Source organism: Chiloscyllium plagiosum, unplaced genomic scaffold (assembly GCF_037043375.1).
Source record: "Chiloscyllium plagiosum isolate Xiang-an unplaced genomic scaffold, Cpla_swu_hap1 HiC_scaffold_2, whole genome shotgun sequence".
NCBI lineage: Eukaryota > Metazoa > Chordata > Chondrichthyes > Orectolobiformes > Hemiscylliidae > Chiloscyllium > Chiloscyllium plagiosum.
The window spans coordinates 63,653,405-63,680,366 of NW_028270140.1; the positions used below are offsets into that span (position 1 = coordinate 63,653,405).

General features: G+C 42.6%; 1 protein-coding gene across 1 annotated transcript in view; it reads right to left on the reverse strand.

Moving 5' to 3' along the window:
- Positions 1-26,188, reverse strand: part of LOC122561669 (spindle assembly abnormal protein 6 homolog) — a 93,582-nt gene extending 67,394 nt beyond the window's left edge. The window contains exon 1 of the mRNA XM_043713652.2: positions 25,901-26,188. Coding sequence (XP_043569587.2) covers positions 25,901-25,965 — 65 coding nt within the window. The 5' untranslated portion in view covers positions 25,966-26,188. The remainder of the gene's footprint in view (positions 1-25,900) is intronic.
- Positions 26,189-26,962: the final 774 nt, after the last annotated feature.

Consider the following 26,962-nt stretch of genomic DNA (forward strand, 5'->3'; position numbering starts at 1 on the left):
CTCGGGAGGATTTAAACTAGTAAGGTTGGGGAGTGGGACCCAGGGAGATAGTGAGGAAAGAGATCAACCTGAGACTGGTACAGTTGAGAACTGAAGCGTGTCAAACAGTCAGGCCAGGCAGGGGCAAGGTTGAACTAATAAATTAAACTGCATTTATTTCAATGCAAGGGGCCTAACCGGGAAGGCAGATGAACTCAGGGCATGGTTAGGAACATGGGACTGGGATAGCATAGCAATTACAGAAACATTGCTCAGGGATGGGCAGGACTGGCAGCTTAATGTTCCAGGAGATAAATGCTACAGGAAGGAAAGAAAGGGAGGCATGAGAGGAGGGGGTGGTGGCATTTTTGATAAGGGACAGCATTACAGCTGTGCTGAGGGAGGATATTCCTGGGAATACATCCAGGCAAGTTATTTGGGTGGAACTGAAAAATAAGAAAGGGATGATCACCTTATTGGGATTGTACTATAGATCCCCTAATAGTCAGAAGGAAATTGAGAAACAAACATGTGAGGAGATCTCAGCTATGTGTAAGAATAATAGAGTAGTTATGGTAAGGGATTTTAACTTTCCAAACATAGACTGGGACTGATACAGTGTTAAGGGTTTAGATGGAGAGGAATTTGTTAAGTGTGTCCAAGAAAACTTTCTGAATTCAGTATGTGGATGTACCAACGAGTGAAGGTACAAAACTTGACCTACTCTTGGGAAATAAGGCAGAGCAGGTGACTGAGATGTCAGTGGGGGAGCACTTTGGGGCCAGCAACCATAATTCTATTCATTTTAAAATAGTGATGGAAAAGGATAGACCAGATCTAAAAGTTGAAGTTCTAATTTGGAGAAAGCCAATTTGGGCGGTATTAGGCAAGAACTTTCAAAAGCTGATTGGGGGCAGATGTTCGCAAGTAAAAGGACAGCTGGAAAATGGGAAGCCTTCAGAAATGAGGTAACGAGAATCCAGAGAAAGTATATTCCTGTTATGGTGAAAGGAAAGGCTGGTAGGTATAGGGAATGCTGGATAACTAAAGAAATTGAGGGTTTGTTTCAGAAAAAGGAGGAAGCATATGTCAGGTATAGACAGGATAGATTGAGTGAATCCTTAGAAGAGTATAAAGGCAGCAGGAGTATACTTAAGAGGGAAATCAGGAGGGGAAAAAGGGGACATGAGATAGCTTTGGCAAATAGAATTAAGGAGAATCCAAAGAGTTTTTACAAATATATTAAGGACAAAAGGGTAACTAGGGAGAGAATTGGACCCCTCAAAGATCAGCAAGACGGCCTTCATGTGGAGCCACAGAAAATGGGGGAGATACTAAACGAATATTTTGCATCTGTATTTACTGTGGAAAAGGATATGGAAGATATAGACTGCAGGGAAATAGATGGTGAGATCTTGCAAAAATGTCCAGATTACAGAGGAGGAAGTGCTGGATATCTTGAAACGGTTAAAAGTGGATAAATCCCCAGGACCTGATCAGGTGTACCTGAGAACTCTGTGGGAAGCTAAAGAGGTGATTGCTGGGCCTCTTGCTGAGATATTTGTATCATCGATGGTCACAAGTGAGGTGCCAGAAGACTGGAGGTTAGCGAACGTCGGTGGTGGACAAATTGTTGGAGGGAATCCTGAGGGACAGGATGTACATGTATTTGGAAAGGCAAGGACTGATTAGGGATAGTCAACATGGCTTTGTGTGTGGGAAATCATGTCTCACAAACTTGATTGAGTTTTTTGAAGAAGTAACAAAGAGGATTGATGATGGCAGAGCAGTAGATGTGATCTATATGGACTTCAGTAAGGCGTTCAATATGGTTCCCCACAGGTGACTGGTTAGCAAGGTTAGATCTCTCGGAATACAGGAAGAACTAGCCATTTGGATACAGAACTGGCTAGAAGGTAGAAGACAGAAGGTGGTGGTAGAGGATTGTTTTTCAGATTGGAGGCCTATGACCAGTGGAGTGTCACAAGGATTGATGCTGGGTACTCCAATTTTTGTCATTTACATAAGTGATTTGAATGCGAGCATAAGAGGCACAGTTAGTAAGTTTGCAGATCTGGACCAGATGAGCCAATGGGCTGAGAAGTGGCAGATGGAGTTTAATTCAGATAAATGCGAAGTGCTGCATTTTGGGAAAGCAAATCTTAGCAGGACTTATACACTTAATGGTAAGTTCCTAGAGAGTGTTGCTGAACAAAGAGACCTTGGAGTGCAGGTTCATAGCTCCTTGAAAGTGGAGTCGCAGGTAGATAGGATAGCGAAGAAGGCGTTTGGTATGCTTTCCTTTATTGGTCAGAGTATTGAGTACAGGAGTTGGGAGGTCATGTTGCGGCTGTACAGGACATTGGTTAGGCCACTGTTGGAATATTGCGTGCAATTCTGGTCTCCTTCCTATTGGAAAGATGTTGTGAAACTTGAAAGGGTTCAGAAAAGATTTACAAGGCTGTTGCCAGGGTTGGAGGATTTGAGTTATAGGAAGAAGCTGAACAGGCTGGGGCTGTTTTCACTGGAGTGTCGGAGGCTGAGGGGTGACCTTAGAGGTTTACAAAATTATGAGGAGCATGGATAGAGTAAATAGACAAAGTCTTTTCCCTGGGGTTGAGGAGTCCAGAACAAGAGGGCATAGGTTTAGAGTGAGAGGGGAAAGATATAAAAGAGACCTAAGTGGCAACCTTTTCACACAGAGGCTGGTACGTGTATGGAATGAGCTGCCAGAGGAAGTGGTGGAGGCTGGTACAATTGCAACATTTAAGAGGCATTTGGACGGGTATATGAATAGGAAGGGTTTGAAGAGATATGGGCCGGGTGCTGGCAGGTGAGACTAGATTGGTTGGGATATATGGTCGGCATGGACGGGTTGGACCGAAGGGTCTGCTTCCATTCTGTACATGTGATAATTCAACATTTAAATAATGGCAAAACTGTGGATAGTCCACATGGATTCATGAAACAAATCATACTTAACCCATGTGGAGTTTCCTGAGGATGTTAATTATAGCATATACAAAGGGGAACCTATCGATGTGGTACATTTGGTCATTCAGAAGCTTTTCTAAATGACCAAATAGAAGGATAGGAAAAAGTAAAGTAGGGCACAAGGCATTAGGGACAAAATACCTGCTCAAATAGATTCAGAATTGGTTAATCGCTAGAAGAGAGAGAGTAGGAAAAAAACAAATCATTCTCAGGATGGCAGGCTATTAATAGTAAAGATACCATGTGGGTCTTGTAATCATCCATAACCTACATAAATGATTTGGAGACCAAGTGTAATATTCCCAAATTTGGTGATGATACAAAATTGGATGGAAATGTAAGTTATGAGACTTCAAAGCATAGAACAGGCTAATTGAATGGGCTCAAAGATGCCAGGTAAAATATAATTTGGATAAGTATGAGGTTATTCCCATTTGTTTTTGGAAAAAAGAAAACAGTTCTGAAAGAATGGGAGATTGACAAATGTTGTGTCCAAAGATCTGGGCGTTCTTGGCCACCAGCCACTAAAAGCGAGCATTCAGATGCACCAAGCAACTGGAAAGGTAGAATTAAGTTAGCATTCATTTCAAGGGGATTTGTGCACAGAAATAGAAAAATAAAAACAAAACACAGCAGATGCTGTAAATCAGAAACAAAAATAATGCTGGAAAAGCTCAGCCGGTCTGGCAGCATCTGCAAAGACAGAAAAATAATTCATGTTTCAAGTTTGGTATGACTGAAGAAATCATACAGGATTTCAAATGTTAACTGTTTCCGTCCATACAGATACTGCCATGCCAGCAATCTCCTCAACATTCTCTGCTGAGATGTATTGTTGCAGCTGTATGGAGCTTTGGCAAGACCTCACGTGAAGTACTGTGTGCAAAAGTTTGGTGTCCTTCTCCAAAGAAGGATATATGTACCACAGAGGGAAAACAGTGGAGATTCAGCACATTAATCCTTGGAAGTGCAGGGTTGTTTTAAAAGTAAAGATTGAGAAAACTGATTCTGCAGTTATTAATCTTCTGAATGGACATTGCAAATTTTAAATTTAATGCTGACCTCCCTCTCTGTGCACCTTCTCTGCAGTCGTAACTTTGTATTCTTCGCTCAGTTCTATTATCTTATGCACTTTGTATTGCATAATCTGCACACAAAATAAAATTTTTCACTGTAAGTAGATACACATGACAATGATAAATCAAATCTGAAGTTTTGAAGAATGAAAGGTGATCGGGTTGAAAAGGGCACAACGGGGCAAATATCGACAGGATGTTTGCCTCGGCTAGTGACTCTAAAACCAGAGGACATAAATTACTTGACCTTTATCCTGAGATTAAGTCTGATATGAAGAGAAAACTCTTCACAAAGACAGTCATGAATCTTTGGATGGATAATTTCAAGGGAGTTGTATAATCTCAGTGATAAAGCAAATTCAAGACAAGTATCAAGGGGTTCTGGAGTCTCATGACATTAAGGTATATGTTCAGTTCTGGAAGCTCCAGAGAGGGTGCAGAGGAGATTTACCAACATGTTGTCCAGATTGGAGGACATGTCTTATGAAGAAAGGTTGAGAGAGCTAGAGCTTTTCTCATTGGAATGAAGAAGGATGAGAGGTGACTTGATAGAGATGTACAAGATGGTGAGAGGCATCAATAGAGTGAATAGCCAAAAGCTTTTTCCCGGGGGTAAATGACAATCACGAGGGATATAATTTTAAGGTGATTGGAGGAAGGCTGAGGGAGATGTCAGAGGTAGGTTCTTTACAGTGAGTGGTGGGTGCATGGAATGCTCTGCCAGCCATGGTTGCAGAGTCAGATACATCAGGGACATTTAAGCGACACTTGGATAGGCACATGGATAATAGTAAAATGAAGGGAATGTAGGTTAGTTTGATCTTAGAGTAGGATAAAAGGTTGGCATATCGAGAGACAAAGGGCATGTACTGTTCTATGTTCTCTTGGAAGATAGTGAGAGTTCTGTACCAGAGGGCACCAAAGTGTGTTGCCTGGAAGACAAGCCAGAGACTATTGTACAATTGCCCATTCCTCCAACGTATGCCAGTCATTTTCCACAATCCTGATACCAAGTTTTATAAAGTTACCATCAAGTTTTAAGAAAGTTGTTTCTCTACAAATAGAGCTATTGTTGGTTGTTTTGGTTCTGTTCGCTGAGCTGGGAATTTCTGGTGCAGACGTTTCGTCCCCTGTCTAGGTGACATCCTCAGTGCTTGGGAGCCTCCTGATAAGCGCTTCTGTGATCTTTCCTCCGGCATTTGTAGTGGTTTGAATCTGCTGCTTCCGGTTGTCAGTTCCAGCTGTCCGCTGCAGTGGTCGGTATATAGGGTCCAGGTCAATGTGCTTATTGATTGAATCTGTGGATGAGTGCCAAGCCTCTAGGAATTCCCTGGCTGTTCTCTGTTTGGCTTGGCCTATAATAATAGTGTTGTACCAGTTGAACTCATGTTGCGTGTCATCTGCGTGTGTGGATACTAAGGATAGCTGATCGTGTCGTTTCGTGGCTAGTTGGTGTTCATGGCGCTTCACAGGAGGCTCCCTAGCACTGAGGATGTCACCTAGACAGGGGACGAAACGTCTGCACCAGAAATTCCCAGCTCAGCGAACAGAACCACAACAACGAGTACCCGAGCTACAAATCTTCACACAAACTTTGAGCTATTGTTGGTGTTCTTGCTGGCATCTCACAGAAAAAATCTCAGAATACCTACAGCACAGAAAGAGGCCATTCACCCCATAGAGTCTGCATTGACCTACCAAACAGCATCCAACCCAGATGCAAACACCCCCACACCCCCCCCCACTCTAATCCTACAATCTCACATTTATCATGGCTAACCCATCGAGCCTACATATCCCTTGGACATTACTGGGCAACTTCACCATCACCAACCCATTGGCATATTTTTAGACTGCTGGAGAAAACTGGAACACTTGGAAGAAAGAGCTGAAAAATGTGTTGCTGGAAAAGCACAGCGGGTCAGGCAGCATCGCAGGAGAATCGATGTTTCGGGCATAAGCTCTTCTTCAGGAATGAGGAAAGTGTGCCAAGCAGGCTAAAATAAAAGGTAGGGAGGAGGGACGTTGGGAATGCGATAGGTGGAAGGAGGTTAAGGTGAGGGTGATAGGCTGGAGAGGGGATGGGGGTGGAGAGGTCGGGAAGAAGATTGCAGGTCAAGAAGGCGGTGCTGAGTCAAGGGTTGGGACTGAGATAAGGTCGGGGGAGGGGAAATGAGGAAGCTGGAGAAATCTGCATTCATCCCTTGTGGTTGGAGGGTTCCTAGGTGGAAGATGAGGCATTCTTCCTCCAGGTGTCGTGTTGCCATGGTCTGGCGATGGAGGAGGCCAAGGACCCGCATGTCCTTGACGGAGTGGGAGGGGGAGTTAAAGTGTTCAGCCACGGGGCGGTTGGGTTGGTTGGTGCAGGTGTCCCAGAGGTGTTCTCTGAAACGCTCCGCAAGTAGGTGGCCTGTCTCCCCAATGTAGAGGAGGCCACATCAGGTGCAGTGGATGCAGTAAATGATGTGTGTGGAGGTGCAGGTGAATTTGTGACGGATATGGAAGGATCCCTTGGGGCCTTGGAGGGAAGTGAGGGGGGAGGTGTGGGCACAGGTTTTGCATTTCTTGCGGTTACAGGGGAAGGTGGCGGGAATGGAGGTTGGGTTGGTGGGGGGTGTGGACCTGACGAGGGAGTCGCGGAGGGAGCGGTCTTTCCGGAACGCTGATAGGGGAGCGGAGGGAAATATATCCTTGGTGGTGGGGTCTGTTTGGAGGTGGCGGAAATGACAAAGGATGATACGATGTATCTGGAGGTTGGTGGGGTGGTAGGGGAGGACCAGTGGGGTTCTGTCCTGGTGGCGATTGGAGGGGCGGGGTTCAAGGGAAGTGGAGGAGATGCGGTGGAGAGCATCGTCAACCACGTCTGAGGGGAAATTTCGGTCTTTGAAGGAGGAGGCCATCTGGGTTGTTCGGTATTGAAATTGGTCCTCCTGGGAGCAGATGCGGCGGAGGCGAAGGAATTGGGAATATGGGATGGCGTTTTTACAGGGGGCAGGGTGGGAGGAGGTGTAATCTCGGTAGCTGTGGGAGTCCGTCGGTTTATAGTAAATGTCTGTGTTGAGTTGGTCGCCCGAGATAGAAATGGAGAGGTCTAGGAAGGGGAGGGAGGAGTCTGAGACGGTCCAGGTAAATTTGAGGTCGAGGTGGAAGGTGTTAGTAAAGTGGATGAACTGTTCAACCTCCTCGTGGGAGCACGAGGTAGCGCCGATACAGCCATCGATATAGCGGAGGAAAAGGTGGGGGGTGGTGCCAGTGTAGCTGCGGAAAATGGACTGTTCCACATATCCTATGAAGAGGCAGGCATAGCTGGGGCCCATGCGGGCGCCCATGGCTACTCCTTTGGTTTGGAGGAAGTGGGAGGATTGCAAAGAGAAGTTGTTCAGAGCGAGGACCAGTTCAGTCAGTCGAAGGAGGGTGTCAGTGGAAGGGTACTGGTCGGCGGGAAAGGAAGAAGCGGAGGGCTTTGAGGCCTTCGTGATGGGGGGTGGAGGTGTATAAGGACTGGATGTCCATGGTGAAGATAAGGCATTGGGGACCGGGGAAGCGAAAATCATGGAGGAGGTGGAGGGCGTGGGTGGTGTCCCGAACTTAGGTGGGGAGTTGTTGGTCTAAGGGGGACAGGACCGTGTCGAGGTAAGCAGAGATGAGTTCGGTGGGGCAGGAGCAGGCTGAGACAATGAGTCAGCTGAGGCAGTCAGGTTTGTGGATTTTGGGCAGGAGGTAGAAACGGGCAGTGCGGGGTTGTGGGACTATGAGGTTGGAGGCGGTGGATAGGAGATCCCCTGAGATGATGAGGTTATGGATGGTCTGGGAGATGATGGTTTGGTGGTGGGAGGTGGGGTCATGGTCAAGGGGACTGTAGGAGGAGGTGTCCACGAGCTGGCGTTTAGCGTCAGCAATGTAAAGACCGGTGCGCCAAACTACCACCGCGCCTCCCTTGTCTGCCAGTTTGATAGTGAGGTTGGGGTTGGAGCGGAGGGAGTGGAGGACTGTACGTTGCGAGGGTGAGAGGTTGGAGTGGGTAAGAGGGGTGGACAGGTTGAGGCGGTTAATGTTGCAGCGGCAGTTGGCTATGAAGAGATCGAGGGCGGGTAAGAGGCCAGCACGGGGTGTCCAGGTGGATTGGGTGTGTTGAAGGCAGGAGAAGGGGTCGTCAGAGGGTGGGCGAGAATCCTGGTTGAAGAAGTAGGCATGGAGGCGAAGGCAGCAGAAGAATTGTTCGATGTCTCGCCGCGTGTTGAACTCGTAAATCTGGGAGCGTAGGGGAATGAAGGGGAGGCCTCTGCTGAGGACTGATCTTCCATCCTCAGAGAGGGGGATGTCTGGAGGGATGGTGAAAATACGGCAGGGCTGGGAGCTAGGACGTGGTGTGGGGCTGAAGCCCCCTCCCACTCGCTAAGGACATGTAGGTCCTTGGCCTCCTCCATCGCCAGACCTGACGCCTGGAGGAAGAGTGTCTCATCTTCCACCTAGGAACCCTCCAACCACAAGGGATGAATGCAGATTTCTCCAGCTTCCTCATTTCCCCTCCGCCCATCTTATTCCAGTCCCAACCCTCAGACTCAGCACCGCCTTCTTGACCTGCAATCTTCTTCCTGACCTCTCTGCCCCCACCCCCTCTCCGGCCTATCACCCTCACCTTAACCTCCTTCCACCTATCGCATTCCCAACGTCCCTCCTCCCTACCTTTTATTTTAGCCTGCTTGGCACACCTTCGTCATTCCTGAATAAGGGCTTATGCCCGAAACGTCGATTCTCCTGCTCCTTCGATGCTGCCTGACCTGCTGCGCATCAAAGCGGTAGACTGTGTGGTACCAAACATGGTACCATGGTAGTTTATGCATAAATTTTAAAACTTATTTTAAAAACAGAAGAGTGAAACTGGACAATTCTCTTTATATATTGCCGTTGTGATCTCTAATAAGAAAGAATACACAGGTGGGTGAGAAAGCATTTGGTTTTGCTGTTATATTCAACAGGCCAAGGATGGTGTTTTTATAACTCATGGGAAAATGAACTGAAACACAGGTGGCAATTGCAAAGAAGCAATTAAATATAATGCTTCAGTTGTATTTTGAAGCAGACATGGTATACTTAACCGTTTTGTGTAAAGTACATACAAGATGAATTAGACAAAAATAAGAACCTTTAAGAAACGAGGAATGGGGACAGGGAGAAATAGGAAGATAGAGTAGACGAATGCATGGTTGAGGAGCTGGTATATGGGAGAAGGATTCACATTTTTGGATCATTGGAAACTTTTATGGGGTGGAAGTGGCCTGTATAAGAAGGACGAATTGCACCAAAATTGGAACGGAACTAATATATTGGCAGGGATATTTGCTGGAGCTGCTTGGGAGCATTTAAACTAGTAAGGTAGTGTGGTGGTGGGAAGTGGGGGCAGTGGCACCCAAGGAGATAGTGATGATAGAGATCAATCTGAGACTGCCACAGTTGAAAACAAAAGCAAGTCAAACAGTCAGTGCAGGCAGGGAAGTAGAGAACTGACAAATTAAACTGCATTTATTTCAGTGCAAGAGGCCGAACAGGGAAGGCAGATGAACTCAGGGCACAGTTTGGAACATGAGACTGGGATATCATAACAATTACAGAAACATGGCTCAGGATGGACAGGATGGGCACCTTAATGTTCCAGGATACAAACACTATAGGAAGGACAGGATGGGAGGCAAGAGAGGAGGGGAAGTGGCATTTTTGATAAGGGATAGCATTACAGCTGTGCTGAGGGAGGAGATTCCCAGAAATACATCCAGGGAAGTTACTTGGGTGAAACTGATAAATAAGAAAGGGATGATCGCTTTATTAGGATTGTATAATAGATCCCCTAATAGTCAGAGGGAAATTGAGAAACAAATTTGGAAGGAGATCTCAGTTACCTGTAAGAATAATAGGGGATTTTAATTTTCCAAACATAGACCGGAACTGCCATAGTTTTAAGGGTTTAGAGGGAGAGGAATTTGTCAAGTGCGCACAAGAAAATTTTCTGATTCAATATGTGGATGTACCCACTAAAGAAGGTGCAAAACTTGAACTATTCATGGGAAATAAGGCAGGGCAGGTGACTGAGATTTCAGTGAGGGAGCACTTTGGGGCCAGCGACCATAATTCTATTAGTTTTAAAATGGTAATGGAAAAGGATAGACCAAATCTAAAAGTTGAAGTTCTCAATTGGAGAAGGGCCAACTTTCATGGTATTCGGCAAGAACTTTCAAAAGCTGATTGGGGGCAATGTTCGCAGGTAAAGGAATGGCAGGAAAATGGGAAGCCTTCGTAAATGAGATAACGAGAGTTCAGAGACAATACATTCCTATTAGGGCGAAAGGAAAGGCTGGTAGGTGTAGGGAATGCTGGATGACTAGAGAAATTGAGGGTTGAATTAAGAAAAAGAAGGAAATGAGTATAAATATAGTAGGAGTACACTTAAGAGGGAAATCAGGAGGGCAAAAAGGAGACATGAGATAGCTTTGGCAAATAGGGTTCAGGAGAATCCCAAGAGTTTTCACAAATACATTAAAGACAAAAGGGTAACTAAGGGAGAGAATAGGGCCCCTCAAAGATCAGCAGGGCGGCCTTTGTGTGTAGCTGCAGGAGATGGAGGAGATACTAAACGAGTATTTTGCATCACTGTTTATTGTGGAGAAGGACATGGAAGATTAGAATGCAGGGAAATAGATGGCGACATCTTGAAAAATGTCCATATTACAGAGGTGGTGGCACTGGCTGTCTTGAAAAGCGTATAAGTAGATAAATCCACAGGACCTGATGTGCAAGTCAGGTGAATTGGCCATGTTAAATTGCCCATAATGTTAGGTGCATTAGTCAGAGGGAAATGGGACTGGGTGGGTTACTCTTCAGAGGCTCGGTGTGGACTTGTGAGGACGAAGGGCCTGTTTCCACACTGTGGGGAATCTAATCTAGTCTAAAAAAAGGTGTATCCTAGAACTCTTTGGGAAGCTAGGGAAATGATTGTTAGGCTCCTTGCTGAGATATTTGTATTAATCGATAGTCAGAGGTGAAGTGCTGGGAGACTGGAAGTTGACTAACATAGTGCCACTATTTAAGAAAGGTGGTAAGGATAAGCCAGGGAACTATAGACCAGTGACCCTGATGTTGGTGGTGGGCAAGTTGTCGGAGGAAATCCTGTGTTATGAAGATGTGAATGTACTATTCCTTGAAGAGTGTAAAAGCTGGCAGTGACAGCAGCAAGTGTTCTCAATAAAACACAATGTAACATGTGCTCCACTACTGGGGTAGCTAGTTGACTGGAAATGACAAAACAGATTCCAATTCGGCCATTCCGTTTAAATTATACCCCCAAAAACAAAATACAAATTCCAATCAAGTTAGAATTGAATATACTGACAATCTTAAAAGCCAATGACACAATCCGATGCTTTGGGGTATAAGACCATGGAAAATTAAAGAGTTCGAAGGAGAACTACCATGAAACCAACAGCTGTAGACTTGCTAGTCAGAACTCTCTGAGAGCTATCTATCCAGAGAAAGAGTTTGCACAGAGGAAAACCTCAACACTGAACTGGACAGCCAATCCACCAACCAACAAAAAGAGATTTGGCCACTGGCTGATTTAAAATTTGAATTTTCCCTTAAATCTTATTTGGGAGTTATTTTGGACTAGTATTATAGAAGGGAGGGTAAAGATAAGTTAGAGAAATGAGTAAATAGTTCTGAGTTAATTATTCTCTGTTATACTTTAAGAAATAAAGATTTTAATTTTTAATTTAAATAGTTCTTCCCTCTCAAATTTTCACAGATTACTGCACGGGATAAAGTTTTTCTGTGTTGCTGGTTTAAATTAAGCAGGAGGGTTTACCCCATGTCATAACACCTGAGGGACAGGATATACATGTATTTGGAAAGGCAAGGATTGATTAGGGATAGTTAACATGGCTTTATGCGTGGGAAATCATTTCTCACAAACTTGACTGGGTTTTTTGAAGAAGTAACAAAGATGATTAATGAGGACAGAGTAGTAGATGGTGATCTATATGGACATCAAAACGTTCGACAAGGTTCCTCATGGGAGACTGGTGAGCAAGGTTAGATCTCATGGAATACAGGGAGAACTAGCCTTTTGGACACAGAACTGGCTTGAGGGTAGAAGACAGAGGGTGGTGGTAGTTGTTTTTCAGACTGGAGGCCTGTGACCAGTGCAGCACCACAAAAATCGGTGCTGGGTCCAATACTTTTTGACATTTATATAAATGATTTGGATGTGAGCATAACAGGTATAGTTAGTAAGTTTGCAGATGACACCAAAATTCGAGGTGTAGTGGACAGCGAAGAAGGTTATCTCAGATTACAATGGGACTTTGATCAGATGGGCCAATGGGCTGAGAAGTGGCAGATGGAGTTTAATTTAGATAAATGCGAGGTGCTGCATTTTGGGAAAGCAAATCTTACCAGGACTTGTACACTTAATAATAAGGTCCTAGGGAGCGTTGCTGAACAAAGAGACCTTGGAATGCAGGTTCATAGCTCCTTGAAAGTAGAGTCGCATGTAGGGTACATGAGTTGGGAGGTCATGTTGGGCTGTACAGGACATTGGTTAGGCAATTCTGGTCTCCTTCTATTGGAAGAATGTTGTGAAACTTGAAAGGGTTCATAAAAGATTTACAAGGATGTTGCCAGGGTCGGAGGATTTGAACTATAGAGAGAGGTTGAATAGGCTGGGGCTGTTTTCCCTGGAGCTTTGGAGGCTGAGGGGTGACTTTATAGAGGTTTACAAAATTATGAGGGACATGGAAAGGATAAATAGACAAAGTCTTTTCCCTGGAATGGGGGAGTCCAGAACTAGAAGGCATAGGTTTATGGTGAGAGGGGAAAGATATAAAAGAGACCCAAGGGCCAACTTTTTCATGCAGAGGGTGGTACGTACATGGAATGAGCTGCCAGAGGAAGTGGTGGAGGCTAGTACAATTGTAACATTTAAAAAGCATCTGGATGGGTATATGAATAAGGAGGGTTTGGAGGGATATGGGCTGGGTGCTGGCAAGTGACACTCGATTAGGTTGGGATACCTGGTCAGCATAGACGAGTAGACCGAAGGGTCTGTTTCCGTGCTGTCCATCTCTATGACTCTATGTGCTGTAAAACTGTTTCACATTGTATGGAATATCCATTTATTTAATTATATCTTAGTAATAGCATTTGAAAGCATATTCTGTTCAAATCACTGTAAAGAATGAAATTAAGTGTAAAACACAACAGGTTTAAATCTATATATTAATCCATTACAACTAGAAAATCTAACACAAATTGTATTCGGAAAACAATAAACTGAGAATCGTATGCAACGACTAACTTGCTGCGAGTTCACCTCTTTGCATCCTTAACACTCCAGCAAAGGGAAAATCAAGGCCAACTGCACTGATCCAGTTACTGTATTGCCTCAAATCAAATAATTTTGTGCCAAAATAGCCAGGAATATACTTTTCTTATGGGAAAACGAACAGGAACACAAGTGGCAATTGGCAACTGAGTGATTCAAAATAATGCTTGTGTTGTATTTTGAAGCAGAAATGATATACTTAATTGTTTTGCCCAAAGTACATACTTCTGTTTGTACTGTAGCTTTAATATAAAGTACCTTGAGGTGCAACAACACTTGGCTTTGATTGTTGTTGGACTACTTTAAAAAACAGGAAAACTCACAGCGTTAACAGCAAAGAGAAATTATGAAAATTATTGAAAAGGGGAGATACAGGGAATGAGAAGCTAGATCACACATCAGATATTGATTTTGATATTTAGGGGTCTTGACTTGGTAACTGTAAAAAGGCTGTTTCCTCTTATGGGAATGTGTAAAACCAGAGGACATAATCTCAGAATAAGGAGTAGCATACTTAAAACAGATGAGGAGGAATTTCTTCTCTCAGAGGGTAGAAAATCTATGGAATCTCTACTGAAAATGGCTGTAGGAGCTAAGTCATTAAGTATTCTCGAAGCTGAAATAGACAAATTTTTAATCAGTAAGGGAATCAAGGGTGATGGGGAAAAAGGCAGGAAAGTGGAGTTGAGAATAAGATCACCCATCGTTTCATAAAAGGGACGCAGACATGATGCATTGAAGGCCTACTTCTGCTCCTCCATCTTATGGTCTTATGACAAAAAAGTCCACAATGCCTGAAATGTAACTCACATCTTCATCTTTCAACAATGCAAATGAAGTTGCTGATTGCTCATCCCTAATTGCCCTCAGAATGACAGTAAGCTACCACTGCAGTCTCATGCAAAAATATCCATAATGCTGTTAGGAAGGACATTTCTTGGATTTTTATAATTATAAACGTACAGCTATATAGTACTAAGTCAGAATGATGTGAGACTCAGAGGGAAATGTGCAGGTGATTTTGTCCTTCTAAGTGACAGAGGTTTGAAAAATCTTGGTATCTACAAGATGTTACACACCATTGCCACTGTGTGTCAGTGATGAAGGAAGTGATATTGAAGATGGCGAATAGGTCATAAATCAAGTGATGTGCTTTGCCTGGATTGTCCAGTTTCTCAAATGCTGTTGTAGTCCTCACTCAACAGAGGAGATTGCTTATCATCCATTCAAGTAAATGTAGATTACACTACATGCAGCTCATCGAGTATTTTAATGTCTCTTAATGTGAGAAATCTCACAACCTTTGAAAAGTATGTGGATGAGCACTTAAAATGTCATAACATTCATAGTTATTGACAAAGCGCTGAAAAAGTTGGCTTAGTGTAGATTTAGAATAATTCAGTCACAATAATCTGAAGGTGCATTTCTGTAATATACAACTGCATGTACAGAGGCTGTTGTATTGCAGCTACTGGTTCTGGGTAACCAGAAAATGCTCTTGCTCTTACCACCTTGCACAGGCACATCAGAAGGATTTACAGGTTGATACTCAACGCAATCAATTCTTGATTTGTGACAATCGAGTCCTGGGTTGGGACTTGAATCTGGAGCTTCTAGGTCTGAGGGAGGGACGCTACCCTCTGCATCGTAAGACCCCTAACATTCCACTTCTCTAATGCCTTTCGGGACCTGGATGCCCAAACATGCTTTACAACGACTGAAGAATTGCACCTGAGCTTGTTGCAACATTGGCATACAGCTGGCTATTTGCACACAGTAAGCTTCCAGATAAGTGGATTTGAACATTGGGGATCAAAAGCTAAAAGCAAGCCAAGTTATTAAGGTAACCACCCCTCCAGGAAATCTTAAACACCAAGCTGAGGGGGAAAGACAGAGCCTTAGTATTCAAATGGGTTCGTAGTTAGCATGGCAGAGATGCATACATCTGCAGTATAAAGACAGGACTGAATCTGATTCTGTTCACTTGGTGAGCAGTTACCAACTTCAGCAGAAAGGGCTCAAGATAAAATTCACACAGGATACAATATTCACCTGTTTGTGAGCAAGTTAGGACACGTGCCTTAAACTGGAGGTGTACATTTTTTTTTAAATATGAAAGATCGTGACCTTTTTTGCCTTGCTAACCAAGATGGATGGAAGAGCCAGGCCTTTTATTTCTCTTATTGGGTCACATGAACAGGATTGTGACTCCAGCTGCACCTAAAGGGTTGGTTCAAGTTTCCTTTAGCCCACGCTTTTCTTCTCATCATTCCCTCCACCTTTCAAATCAACATATCAGAGTACCAGTGATCATTCCACTGGTCCTGGCCAATCCGTCCACTTTGCTGCCACATGCCAGCCAGGTGGCATCTCCCAATCTTGCTAGGGGTCAAGTAGGAAATTGTTCAAGTTAGAGTAGGAAGGTGGTACGAGATGAGGAACAAACTCATTGACTGCATGTTGATTACGTCAGAATAGTTAGCCACTCACCTGTGTCTGAAGTTAAAATCAGGAATAAAAATAAAAATCAAGAGTAAGATAAACAACAGTGGCACCTTTCTTCTTTGGCAATCCCTTTGGATCAAGGGCGACTTGCTTCTGATCTGGCTAAGTGGTCTCTTCAAAGCCACTTTGAAGCATATTTGCATCTCCTCACAATTTGCTCCCACCCAGTTTTGTGTCATTTAAAGTTATAAATGTTACTTTAAAATTTCTCCCATCCAAATCATTGATAAAGATTGTGAGTAGCTGAGACTCAAGCACTGAAGCTTGTGGTCACACTGTCCACCAGTCACAGGCTATCAACCTGAAAACAAACCATTTATTTATTTCTGTTTTCTGGTCATCAATCAGCTGATGCGTTAAAATATAATTCACCTAATCCCACATGGTCTAATCTTGTTTACAAACATTTTATATGGGACCTTGTCAAAAGTCTTCTGAAAATCTAAGTAGAACCATATCCAAAAGTTCCTCTCATCTATTCTACTGGATACATCCTCATAAAATTCTAAAAATTTGTCAAAAATGATTTCCTTTTCAGAAATCTATGTTGACTCTGTCCAACCCTATTATTTTCTAATTGTTATGTTATGATATCTTTTTTATAGATTTGGAATTTCTCAACTATGATGTTGGACCAATAAGTCTGTAGCCCTACTGAATGGCCTGGACAGAGTGAATGTTGGGAAGCTGCTTCCATTGGCAGGAGACACTAGGACCCAAGGGCACAGACCTAGAGTGATTGGAAGACATTTTAGATCAGAGATAAGGAGAAACATCTTCAGCTAGAGAGTGGTGGATCTATGGAATTCACTGTGAGAGAAGGCTGTGAAGGCCAGGTCACTGAATATATTCACTCGGAAATAGACAGGTTCTTGGCTGTCAGGGAGAACTTTCCAATCATCCCTTTACCTGTTGAAATTTCTTACCTAATACGGTCAAATAGGCCGTACTCCAATCTAGAACTGTAACCTTTAGATCAGGCCTATCCTTTTCTTAACTAATTTAAAACTAATAGAATTATGATCACAGGCCCCAAAGTATTCCCCCACTCATCTCAGACACTTGCACTGTATTATTTCCCAAGTTCTGATTAATAATGCGAGTTACCTAGTCACTGTTGATTGATGGCGTATAAATAGCTACTAAAGTTTTCTTTGTCTCTTATCGTTTCTTAATTGCACTCAATCGGATTCTACATCTTGAACTTTAGAACCAAGTAATATTTCACAACAATACTAACGTCCTCATTAATTAAGACTTTCCCACTAACTTTGCCTCACTTCCTAAATTACATGTACCTTGGATTCAGATCCCCACTTTGAGTTTCTCGTAGTCATCAGATTAGGAATACGAATTTCTATTTGAGCTGATGATTTGCCTGTCTTGTTGTGATGAGGGGATCTGTTTGCTCAGTTGTCTGGACAGCTGGTTTGCGATGCAGAGTGTAACCAGTGTGGGTTCAATTCCCACAGTGCTTAGGGTTATCATGAAGGACCCTCAAACTCTCCCCTGCTCAAGGCATGGTGACCCTCAGGTTAAACCACTACCACCCGTCTCTCTTTAATGATAGAACAGTTTATAATCTGGTTGGACTATGGCAATTTTTATCTTTACCTTTGTTGTGATACAGTGGGCATTCAGCTACACAACTCTCTTATTTTGAAAGGAGAACAAAATTCACTTTTAGTTTACTGTTTTTGTAAATTTGGACCCTATCCATTAGGATTGCCTTCAGTTTACAATCACTGTCACTTCCTGGTACATTATTATCATCTTGACCACTGTTTCAATCAATTGCCTGGTCATTTCCCTTTAATTTATTCAAATTTTATCCAAGCATGATCCCACACTTTTCTGCTCCATTAAATTTAAAATCCCCTCAAGTAGTACTAATGCTCTTGTTATATGACTTGCTCCAGTAGAATTCAGGTGACATCTGTCCTAACATAATTTCCCCAATACTGAATCGAGTACCAGAATTGAATTTTCCCCACATCTTTCTTTGAGCATTTATTCACCCCTCTAATTTCCTTTGCCCTTTAGCAATTTGCACATGGTAACAGAGCTTTGAGCTTCTGCTTTCTAAATTAGTGCCATGCTGTTCGTGGTCCCTTTCTCGAACCTCTTTCCTAGTCTTAACCATTGTGTTGGTATATACATGGAAGTTGGTATATACTGTTTTTGTAAATTTGGACTGCAACTTCCACCTTAGACCTGAGTGCCACCTCTCCGTTAGCCTTCCAGATTACCTGCTGTAATTGTGCACACAAGTACCCCCAAGTTTCTGTGTTGCAGCTTTCTGCATTTTTTTCTCCATTCAAATAATACTGTTCTTTTGTTGTCCTTATCAAAACAAACAATTTCACATGCGCCCATATTATTCTTTATTTGCCAATTTTTTTGCCCACTTACCTAGCCTACCTCAAACTGTTTGTTCTCTCCCTCAACTTGCCTTTCCTACTTTTGTGTCACCTGTAAAATGTGCTACAGTACATTTGCCTTCTCCCTCCAAACCATTAATACATATAGTAACAGTTCTGATTCCAGCAGTAATCCCGATGGAACTCCACTGGTTACAGATTGTCAACCTGAAAAAGAATCCCTTCTCCTCACTTGATATTTTCTGCCCATTAGCCAATATACTATCCATGCCAATATACTACCACTAATACCATGAGTTCTTATCCTGGGACAACTCTTTTATGACGTACTTTGTCGAGCACCTTGTGGAAGTCCAAATACAACACATCTGCTGATTCCCTTCTATCCTCAGCTATCTGGATTCTTCCTACCAGCTGGTGTGAATGGTGTCTATTCCTGTGGCTATGCTGATCCGTATTAGCACTACGTTCTTTTCACTCCCCTCACTCAAATGTCTTGTCCCATGATGAATCTACTTATCCATTCTACAACACTTGCTTTTGTCCATACAAGCTGCACTGGCTTTGAACTTAGTGGAAAACTACAAGGACTGAGGCTCCACTGTCCCACCTTCGTTATTACCTTAACTGCCAGGCTCTCAGTCACACATTTCTGTCGCTGACTATTGACCAAATCAGATCACATTAACTGTGGGGCAGGTGTGACTGCCTTGTGGAATAAAGTGTCCAGGTTACTTACCCACTCCCTGACGCACGACTGAAGATCAGACTCCAGCTCAAAAACTGAGCTTAACCTCCTCAAGTTGTAGACACTTATTACAAATGCATTTGCCTTAACTGTTATGGTATCTAGGAACTTCCACAATGCTACAGTCATTATGGATCACCTGCCCTGACATCTTTATTATGTTAATTGAATGTATTTACTTACAAAATCAATTTACAGCTCCCCAGCTCACCTAACTCTGATTTCACACACAGCGCTTCAAGTAATACTCAGTTCAGGCTTTCCTTCCTCCTGATTTCTTTCCCCAAACAACAGTGCACCAGATAGGCTTTATGACAATGTCATGGACACCATTACTGAGACTACCTTCCAGAATAATTAAACAATAACTGCCATAGTGGAATGCGAACCTCTTCCTTCGAGCATCAGCCTGGGTCGCTGGATTATTAGTGTAGGAACATTACCACAAAAGCACTTTCTAGACAACTACAACTATTCCATGACTGATGATGTGGAGGTGTCAGTTTTGGACTGAGATGGACAAAATCAAAAGTCACTAGTCACATGACAGCAGATTATAACCCAATAGGTTTATTTGAAACCATGAGGTCTCAAAGTGCTTCAGTGTTCTGAAAACTCATGATTTCAAATAAGCCTGTTGGACTATAACCTGGTGCCATGTGACTTCTCACTTATTCCATTACTGAAGTATATACAAGCAATAAAATAAAGGTTTGTGCAGTGCAAGAAAGTGAAATCCAATAATTGCAGTAATCCTCAACATTCTTTAAACATCAAGAAGACTTCAGACTTCCTAGCAGGCCTCTTTACTACCTTAAGTTTTTGGGTCCTCGATTGTTTCCACCAATATTGACTAAATTGCACAGCAAAGAAAACAAGTGGCAATTTATCTCCAATTATATGTCAATATTTCATATTTAACCATTCAAAAATGTAGTAGAAAGCCACTTGATGAATTATTGTCTTTCACTGCTGGTGCAGAAATGTTAATACATACAGTAAAGCAAGCAGATGTCCTCACACATTATATATGAGGGTTGAATATTAATATATTCACACCTGCCCAACATGATATTGTCTGTACACACATCTGTGGGGCTGGAGATTACAGAAATAAAGAGGGATCAGGCCAAGGAAATAATTACATTTTAAAATCAATTTAGCTCAACAAACTTAAGAGTGATGGCAGAATGGCTGTTGGCTTAAGTAGGGAAATATAATGCACAGCAGGCCAGGCAGCATCCGAGGAGCAGGAAAATCAACGTTTCGGGCAAAAGCCCTTCATCAGGAATACAGGCACCTTGCCTCTACTCCTGATGAAGGGCTTTTGCCCGAAACGTCGATTTTCCTGCTCCTCGGATGCTGCCTGACCTGCTGTGCTTTTCCAGCACCACTCTAATCTAGACTCCGGTTTCCAGCATCCGCAGTCCTTATTTTTACCTAGGGAAATATAAAGTTGAGGCAATTCAAAAACATGCCTCAACTTTACAGAGGATGGAATAACCAGGAATGTATTGAACAACATCTAGATGGAACAAGTTAATGATTTGTTATAAAACAAAATTAATGAGAAGCAAAAACTAACCAATAATTAATTTTAAAAACACATATTTAATCAAAATTTAACTTTTTGATGTCCTAATCATTTTGGAACATTTAAGAGGCACTCAATTGAAGGTTTGAAAGAGGAAGAAATAGAAGAATTTATTGTTAGTGTCAGATGAAGAGAGGTGGTGTGGAACATAAACACTGGCATAGTCCATCTGAACTGAATAGCCTACTTTTGTATTGTAAATTCTGTGCAATTGAGTAATCAATTCTTGGCAATACACAGCTTAAAACAGTTTGAAATTATTTCAGACGTAATAATTCTTTGTTAATCACAGGTGCAAATAAGATTAATTATGAAAGATTTTGCATTTGCACAGCACCTTATTGCATTGGACAAAGAGCTCCACAGTTGGTGAATTCTTTATGAAATATACGTGCTGTTGGCAAACACATCAGCTAGTCTTTAAAGTAAATGACCAGTGTATCTGTTTTTGGTTGCCTTGATCAAGAGAAGCAGAGGAGGGGTCAGGAAGAACATAATGGATAAATGTTAACACTTCAGTATATGCTATAAAAACAAGCAAATTGGATAAACATCCGAAGCAAAAAGTCATTGCTAGCAGAGAGGAAAGAGCTAATGAATGAGGATTCGTTTTGAAATAGCCAACACAGAGGAGAGAGCCAAATGAACTACCTTGGTGTTGCAGCATTCTATGATTCTATAAACATAAATTATAAGATTAGGAGACTAACTTCGAACCACACCTAGTCAAAAAGAAAAAGGAAGCAGACATAAGGTTTAGGAAACTGAAGACAGGCAGAGTCCTTGAAGAGTACAAAGATAGTAGGAAAGAACTCCAATGAGGAATGAGAAGTTAAAAGAGGCTATGAAATGTCTTTGAGGAGAAAGTGAGGTCTGCAGATGCTGGAGATCAGAGCTGGAAATGTGTTGCTGGAAAAGCGCAGCAGGTCAGGCAGCATCCAGGGAACAGGAGAATCGACGTTTCGGGCATAAGCCCTTCTTCAGGAATCAAATGTCTTTGGCAAACAGGATTAAAGAAAATCCCAAGGAGTTTGGTACACATATAAAGGAACAAGACGGTAACTAGGGAAAGGGTTGGGCCACTAAAGGACAAAGGAACAAATTTATGCATAGAGCTACAGGTGATGGGTGAGGTCCTTAATGAATACTATATATTGGTATTCACAAAGGAAAAGGACATAATGGATGGTGAGTCTAGACAGGAGTATGTTGATATTCTAAGACATACTAACATTAAAAAACGAATCCACGTAAGATTCTATAAATTTGTTTTTTTAGATTAGAATTAGTCCGACCACTGTGGCACAGACAGTCTCACACAGGGAAGCTCACACCTTCAATGCATTATCTGGGCCGACATGACACCAATTGTTAAAGTTCACTTGAGAATGTAACTTTTAAAAACATTTGGGATTTACATATGAAAGAGCTGAAACCATCATGGTCATTCTAACAGATGAGAGACTTAACAAACAATTCAGGTCTTTTTCAATATATAATTTCAGTGACATCACACTGTAAACTTTTGCTATAAATTCTGTGTCTTACAATCTTATACTCCACAACCACCTGATGAAGAAGCAGTGCTCCAAAAGCTAGTGCTTCCAATTAAACCTGTTGGACTATAACCTGGTGCTTCCACTTAAACTTGTTGGTCTGTAACCTGGTGTTGTGTTATTTTTAACTGAGAAAAAAGAAAGTGTTGGATGTTTTGAAAAGCATTCAAGTGGACAAGTCCTGAGGACCTATTGTGAACTATCCTAGATCGCTGAGGAAAGCAGGTTGAGGAAATTGCTTGGGCCTTGTACAAAATCTCTGTATCCGCTTTGGTCACAGGAGTGATCCCAAAGATCTGGACAATAGCTAAAGTTGTTCCTTCATTTAATAAGGGCAACAGGGCAATTCCAGGAAACTACAGGCCAGTGAGCCTTATGTCATTGGTAGGAAAATTACTGGAGAAGATTCTCAGGGATAGGAATTTGGAAAAATATGAACTTATTAGCAACGGGCAGCATAACTTTGTGCAGGGAAGGTCATGTCTCACAAACATGATTGAGTTTTTTGAGGAAGTGACAAAGGTGACTGATGAGGGCAGGGTAGTCCATGTCAATATGAACTTTAGCAATGCCTTTAACAAGCTCCCTCATAGCAGATTGATACAAAAGGTGAGTCAAATAGGATCCGCAGTAATCTGATAAGACGCTTTCAAAGCTGGCTAAGTCATAGAAGACATAAAGAACAGTTGTGAAAGAAGGGTATTTTTCTGACTTAAGATCTATGACCTGTGGTGGTTTGCAGACATCAGTGCTGAGACCCCTGTTGTTTGTAAAATTATATAAATGATTTGGAGGAGAATGTAGGTGCCCTGACTAGTAAGTTTGTGGATCACACAAAGATTGGAGGAGCTGCGAATGGTGAGGAGAATTGCTAGAGGATACAACAGGATATAGACAGGCTGGAGACTTGTGCAGAGAAATAGCAAATGGAGTTTAATCTGGACAAATGAGAAGTGATGCATTTTGGGAGATCTAATCAAGGAGGGAAGTACACATTAAAAGCAGATCCTTTAATAGTATTAACATTCAGAGGGATCCAGGTGTACAAGTCCACAGATCTCTGAATGTGGGAACATAAGTTGATAAGGTTGTCAAGTGGCATAGCACGTTTTTGCCTTCATCAGTCAGGACACAGAATTGGCAGACGTATATAACTTTAATTAAATCACATTTGGAATACTGCGTATAATTCTGGTCCCCAAAGCACCAGAAGAACGTGGAGGTTTGGAGAACATAGAACTTTACAGCGCAGTACAGGTCTTTCAGCCCTCAATATTGCACCGAGCTGTGAAACCGATCTGAAGCCCATCTAACCTACACTATTTCATTATGATCCATATGCTTGTCCAATGTCTATTTATATGACCTTAAAGATGCGAGAAAGAATACAATACCAAAGTTTGCTTGAAATGGGGGATATTAGCTATAAGAGATTATAGTTTTTACTTGAACGAAGGATGAGGAACGACCTGATAGAAGTTTACAAAATTAAGAGAGGCATCGATAGAATGGATAGTCAGCGTTTTTCCCCCAGGGTAGAAATGCCAATTATTTAGTGACATAGGTTTAAGGTAAAAGGAGGTAAGTTTAAAAGAGTTGAGATGCCAGAGGCATCTTGACAGATACATGCATAGACAGGGAATAGAGGGATACAGATTGCAGAGAGGCAAAAAGTTTCTAAGTTTAGAAAATGCAGTCTTGGTGGGCCAAAGGGTTTGTTCAAAGACATCAGGACATCGCATGCAGGTGGAACAATTTGTGCAATAGCATGCTGACCTTCATAACAAGAGGGATTGAGTATAGAAGCAAAGAGGCTCTTCTGCAGCTGTTCAGGGCCCTGGTGAGACCACACCTGGAGTACTGTGTGCAGTTCTGGTCTCCAAATTTGAGGAAAGACATTCTGGCTATTGAGGGAGTGCAGCGTAGGTTCACGAGGTGAATTTCTGGAATGGCGGGATTACCTTACACTGAAAGGCTGGAGCGACTGGGCTTGTATACCCTTGATTCTGGATTAGTGGTGCTGGAAGAGCACAGCAGTTCAGGCAGCATCCAAGGAGCAGCTAAATCGACGTTTCGGGCAAAAGCCCTTCATCTTTTTTATTCCTGATGAAGGGCTTTTGCCCGAAACGTCGATTTCGCTGCTCCTTGGATGCTGCCTGAACTGCTGTGGTCTTCCAGCACCACTAATCCAGAATCTGGTTTCCAGCATCTGCAGTCATTGTTTTTGCCTTGCATACCCTCGAGTTTAGAAGACTGAGAGGGGATCTGATTGAGACATATAAGATTATTAAAGGATTGGACACTCTGGAGGCAGGAAACAAGTTTCTGCTGATGGGTGAGTGCCGAACCAGAGGACACAGCTTAAAAATACGGGGTAGACCATTTAGGACAGAGATGAGGAGAGACTTCTTCACCCAGATAGTGGTGGCTGTGTGAAATGCTCTGACTCAGAGGGCAGTGGAGACCCAGTCTCTGGATTCATTTAAGAAAGAGTTGGATAGAGCTCTCAAGGATTGTGGAATCAAGGGTTATGGAGATAAGGCAGGAACAGGATGCTGATTAAGGATGATCAGCCATGATCATATTGAATGGTGGTGCAGACTCGAAGGGCAGAATGGCCTACTCCTGCACCTATTGTCTATTGTCAATACTTCAACATTTAGTCACAATTGGTGTTATTCTGAAAGACAGTCTTGGTCCAAACGCAAAGTCACCATGTTTGCACTCCAGTATTCAATAGCATCATATTTTGTATTCAATCCAAACTAGGTTTAGCAGATCAAGGAATCTAACTTTACAACAGTCAAACCTCACTACTCAACACCAATAAACAACAGGAAGCAGAAACCCTTGGACCATTCATTCTTCTTGACAGCATTACAATCAGTTCATTAAATTTACCTGACTTACACTTAAATCAAGGCAAGAAAGCTCATTGAACAGACGACACAATCGACAAAAAGTTTCCATTTCAAACTGCAAAAGGCCCAAAAGAAATTCAATCCGCAAAACATGACTCAATTAAATGTGGGCATCAATCGTCACTTTGTACACCGTTTAAAAGACCAACAAACTATCACACAATACTAGAAAGTGTATCTTCGTCCTTTTCTTGATTTGAATTCCCTTACAGTCCCAACATAACAGCAAACTTTGCGTCATTTTAAATCGATTGCATGAATTAGTTTCAAAACTACAGCAGGATTGACCTGGTGACGTGTCTGGTAACTTGAAGTCGTTGTTTCTTTCACATGTACGAACTAATCACTATAGAATTTATAAATACAAACATCACAATTGGTGTCAACAGGATGAATTCCAAAACTACAGGGAATAAAAAACATCGGAGTGGGGAGGTAGAACAAAGAAGAGTGCTAAACCGTACAAAATTAGTGTAACAGAGAACAGCAGAGACTGAACTTGGAGAGGTGCTGCTGAAACCCAGCCTAGTAATTCAAAACTCAGTTAAAAATCACACAACACCAGGTTATAGTCCAACAGGTTTATTTGGAAGCACCAGCTTTCGGAGTATGAGGAGTAGCGCTGCGAAAGTTAGTGCTTCCAAATAAACCTGTCGGACTATAACCTGGTGTTGTGTGATTTTTAACTTTGTCCATCCACAGTCCAACACCGGCGTCTCCAAATCCTTTTAAACTCTTAACTGATGCGAAGGGAAGTCTCTCCTCGGCCTCACCTGTCTTCACAATCCTTGCACTTGATGAGCACGGCGGCGCTTTGACAGAACAACTCCTCGGCCATGGTGTTTGGGGGTTCGAATCGTGAGGCCACTTTCACCTCATGGTCAGCCCCTGACAGAAAGTCCGGTCGATAAGTGAGCGACTAAGCAGAGCGGCCTTTCTCACATACTGGGTGGCTCGTTCTCCGAGCACCGTTCCTATTTCCAGGTGAAGGCTGTGCTGGGCCCGCCGCTCTGCTCATTCCCTCAGTTGCCAAGGGCGACCGTTCCCGGCCGTGTTCCCGCCACCTACACAGCGCCGCCAAAGAGCTAGCCCCTGACAGCCGGACGCCAAGAGGCAACACCCATTCCAGTTTCTTACACTATCCGTGCTTCTTGCTGCCCCCTCTGGGCTGGGATGAATCCCTGGCGGCAATTGAAGTACAGTACAGTAAATTCCTGCAATCGTTCAACGGTAGGAAAGCGAACTAAAGCGCAATACATTGGAAATAGAACAGTTTTCTAAACAAAAACAGAAAACGCTAAACTCATCGAGCAAATCTTGCTGCAGCTCTGGAGACGGAAATAGTTAACATTTCAGGTCAAGACTATGAATCACAACTGATGAAAAACAGAAAACTAAACAATTGTGATTTTTATTCATGAGATATGGATGTCGCTGGCTAGCCTGGTATTTATTGCCCATCCCTAATTCTTCTTGAGAAGGTGGCGGTAAGCTGCCTACTTGAACAATGTTAAAAATCACACACCAGGTTATAGGCCAACAGGTTTATTTGGAAGCACTAGGTGGACTATAACATGGTGTTGTGTGAGTTTTAACTTTGTCCACACCAATCCAAGACCGGCTACTCCAAATCATGACGACCTGAACAATTGTAGCCTTGGGTGGTGTAAAAACACCCACAATACTGATCGGAGTTGTACAATGAAGTGCCTCTGAAATAGTTAATGTTGGAGCTGAATGAAGTTCAACCTACTCAGACAATCTTGCAGTCTTTGTAAGCAGTCGTGCACAAAATCCCAATCTAGCTGAAAATGTTAGCTCTAGTTCTTGGTAGT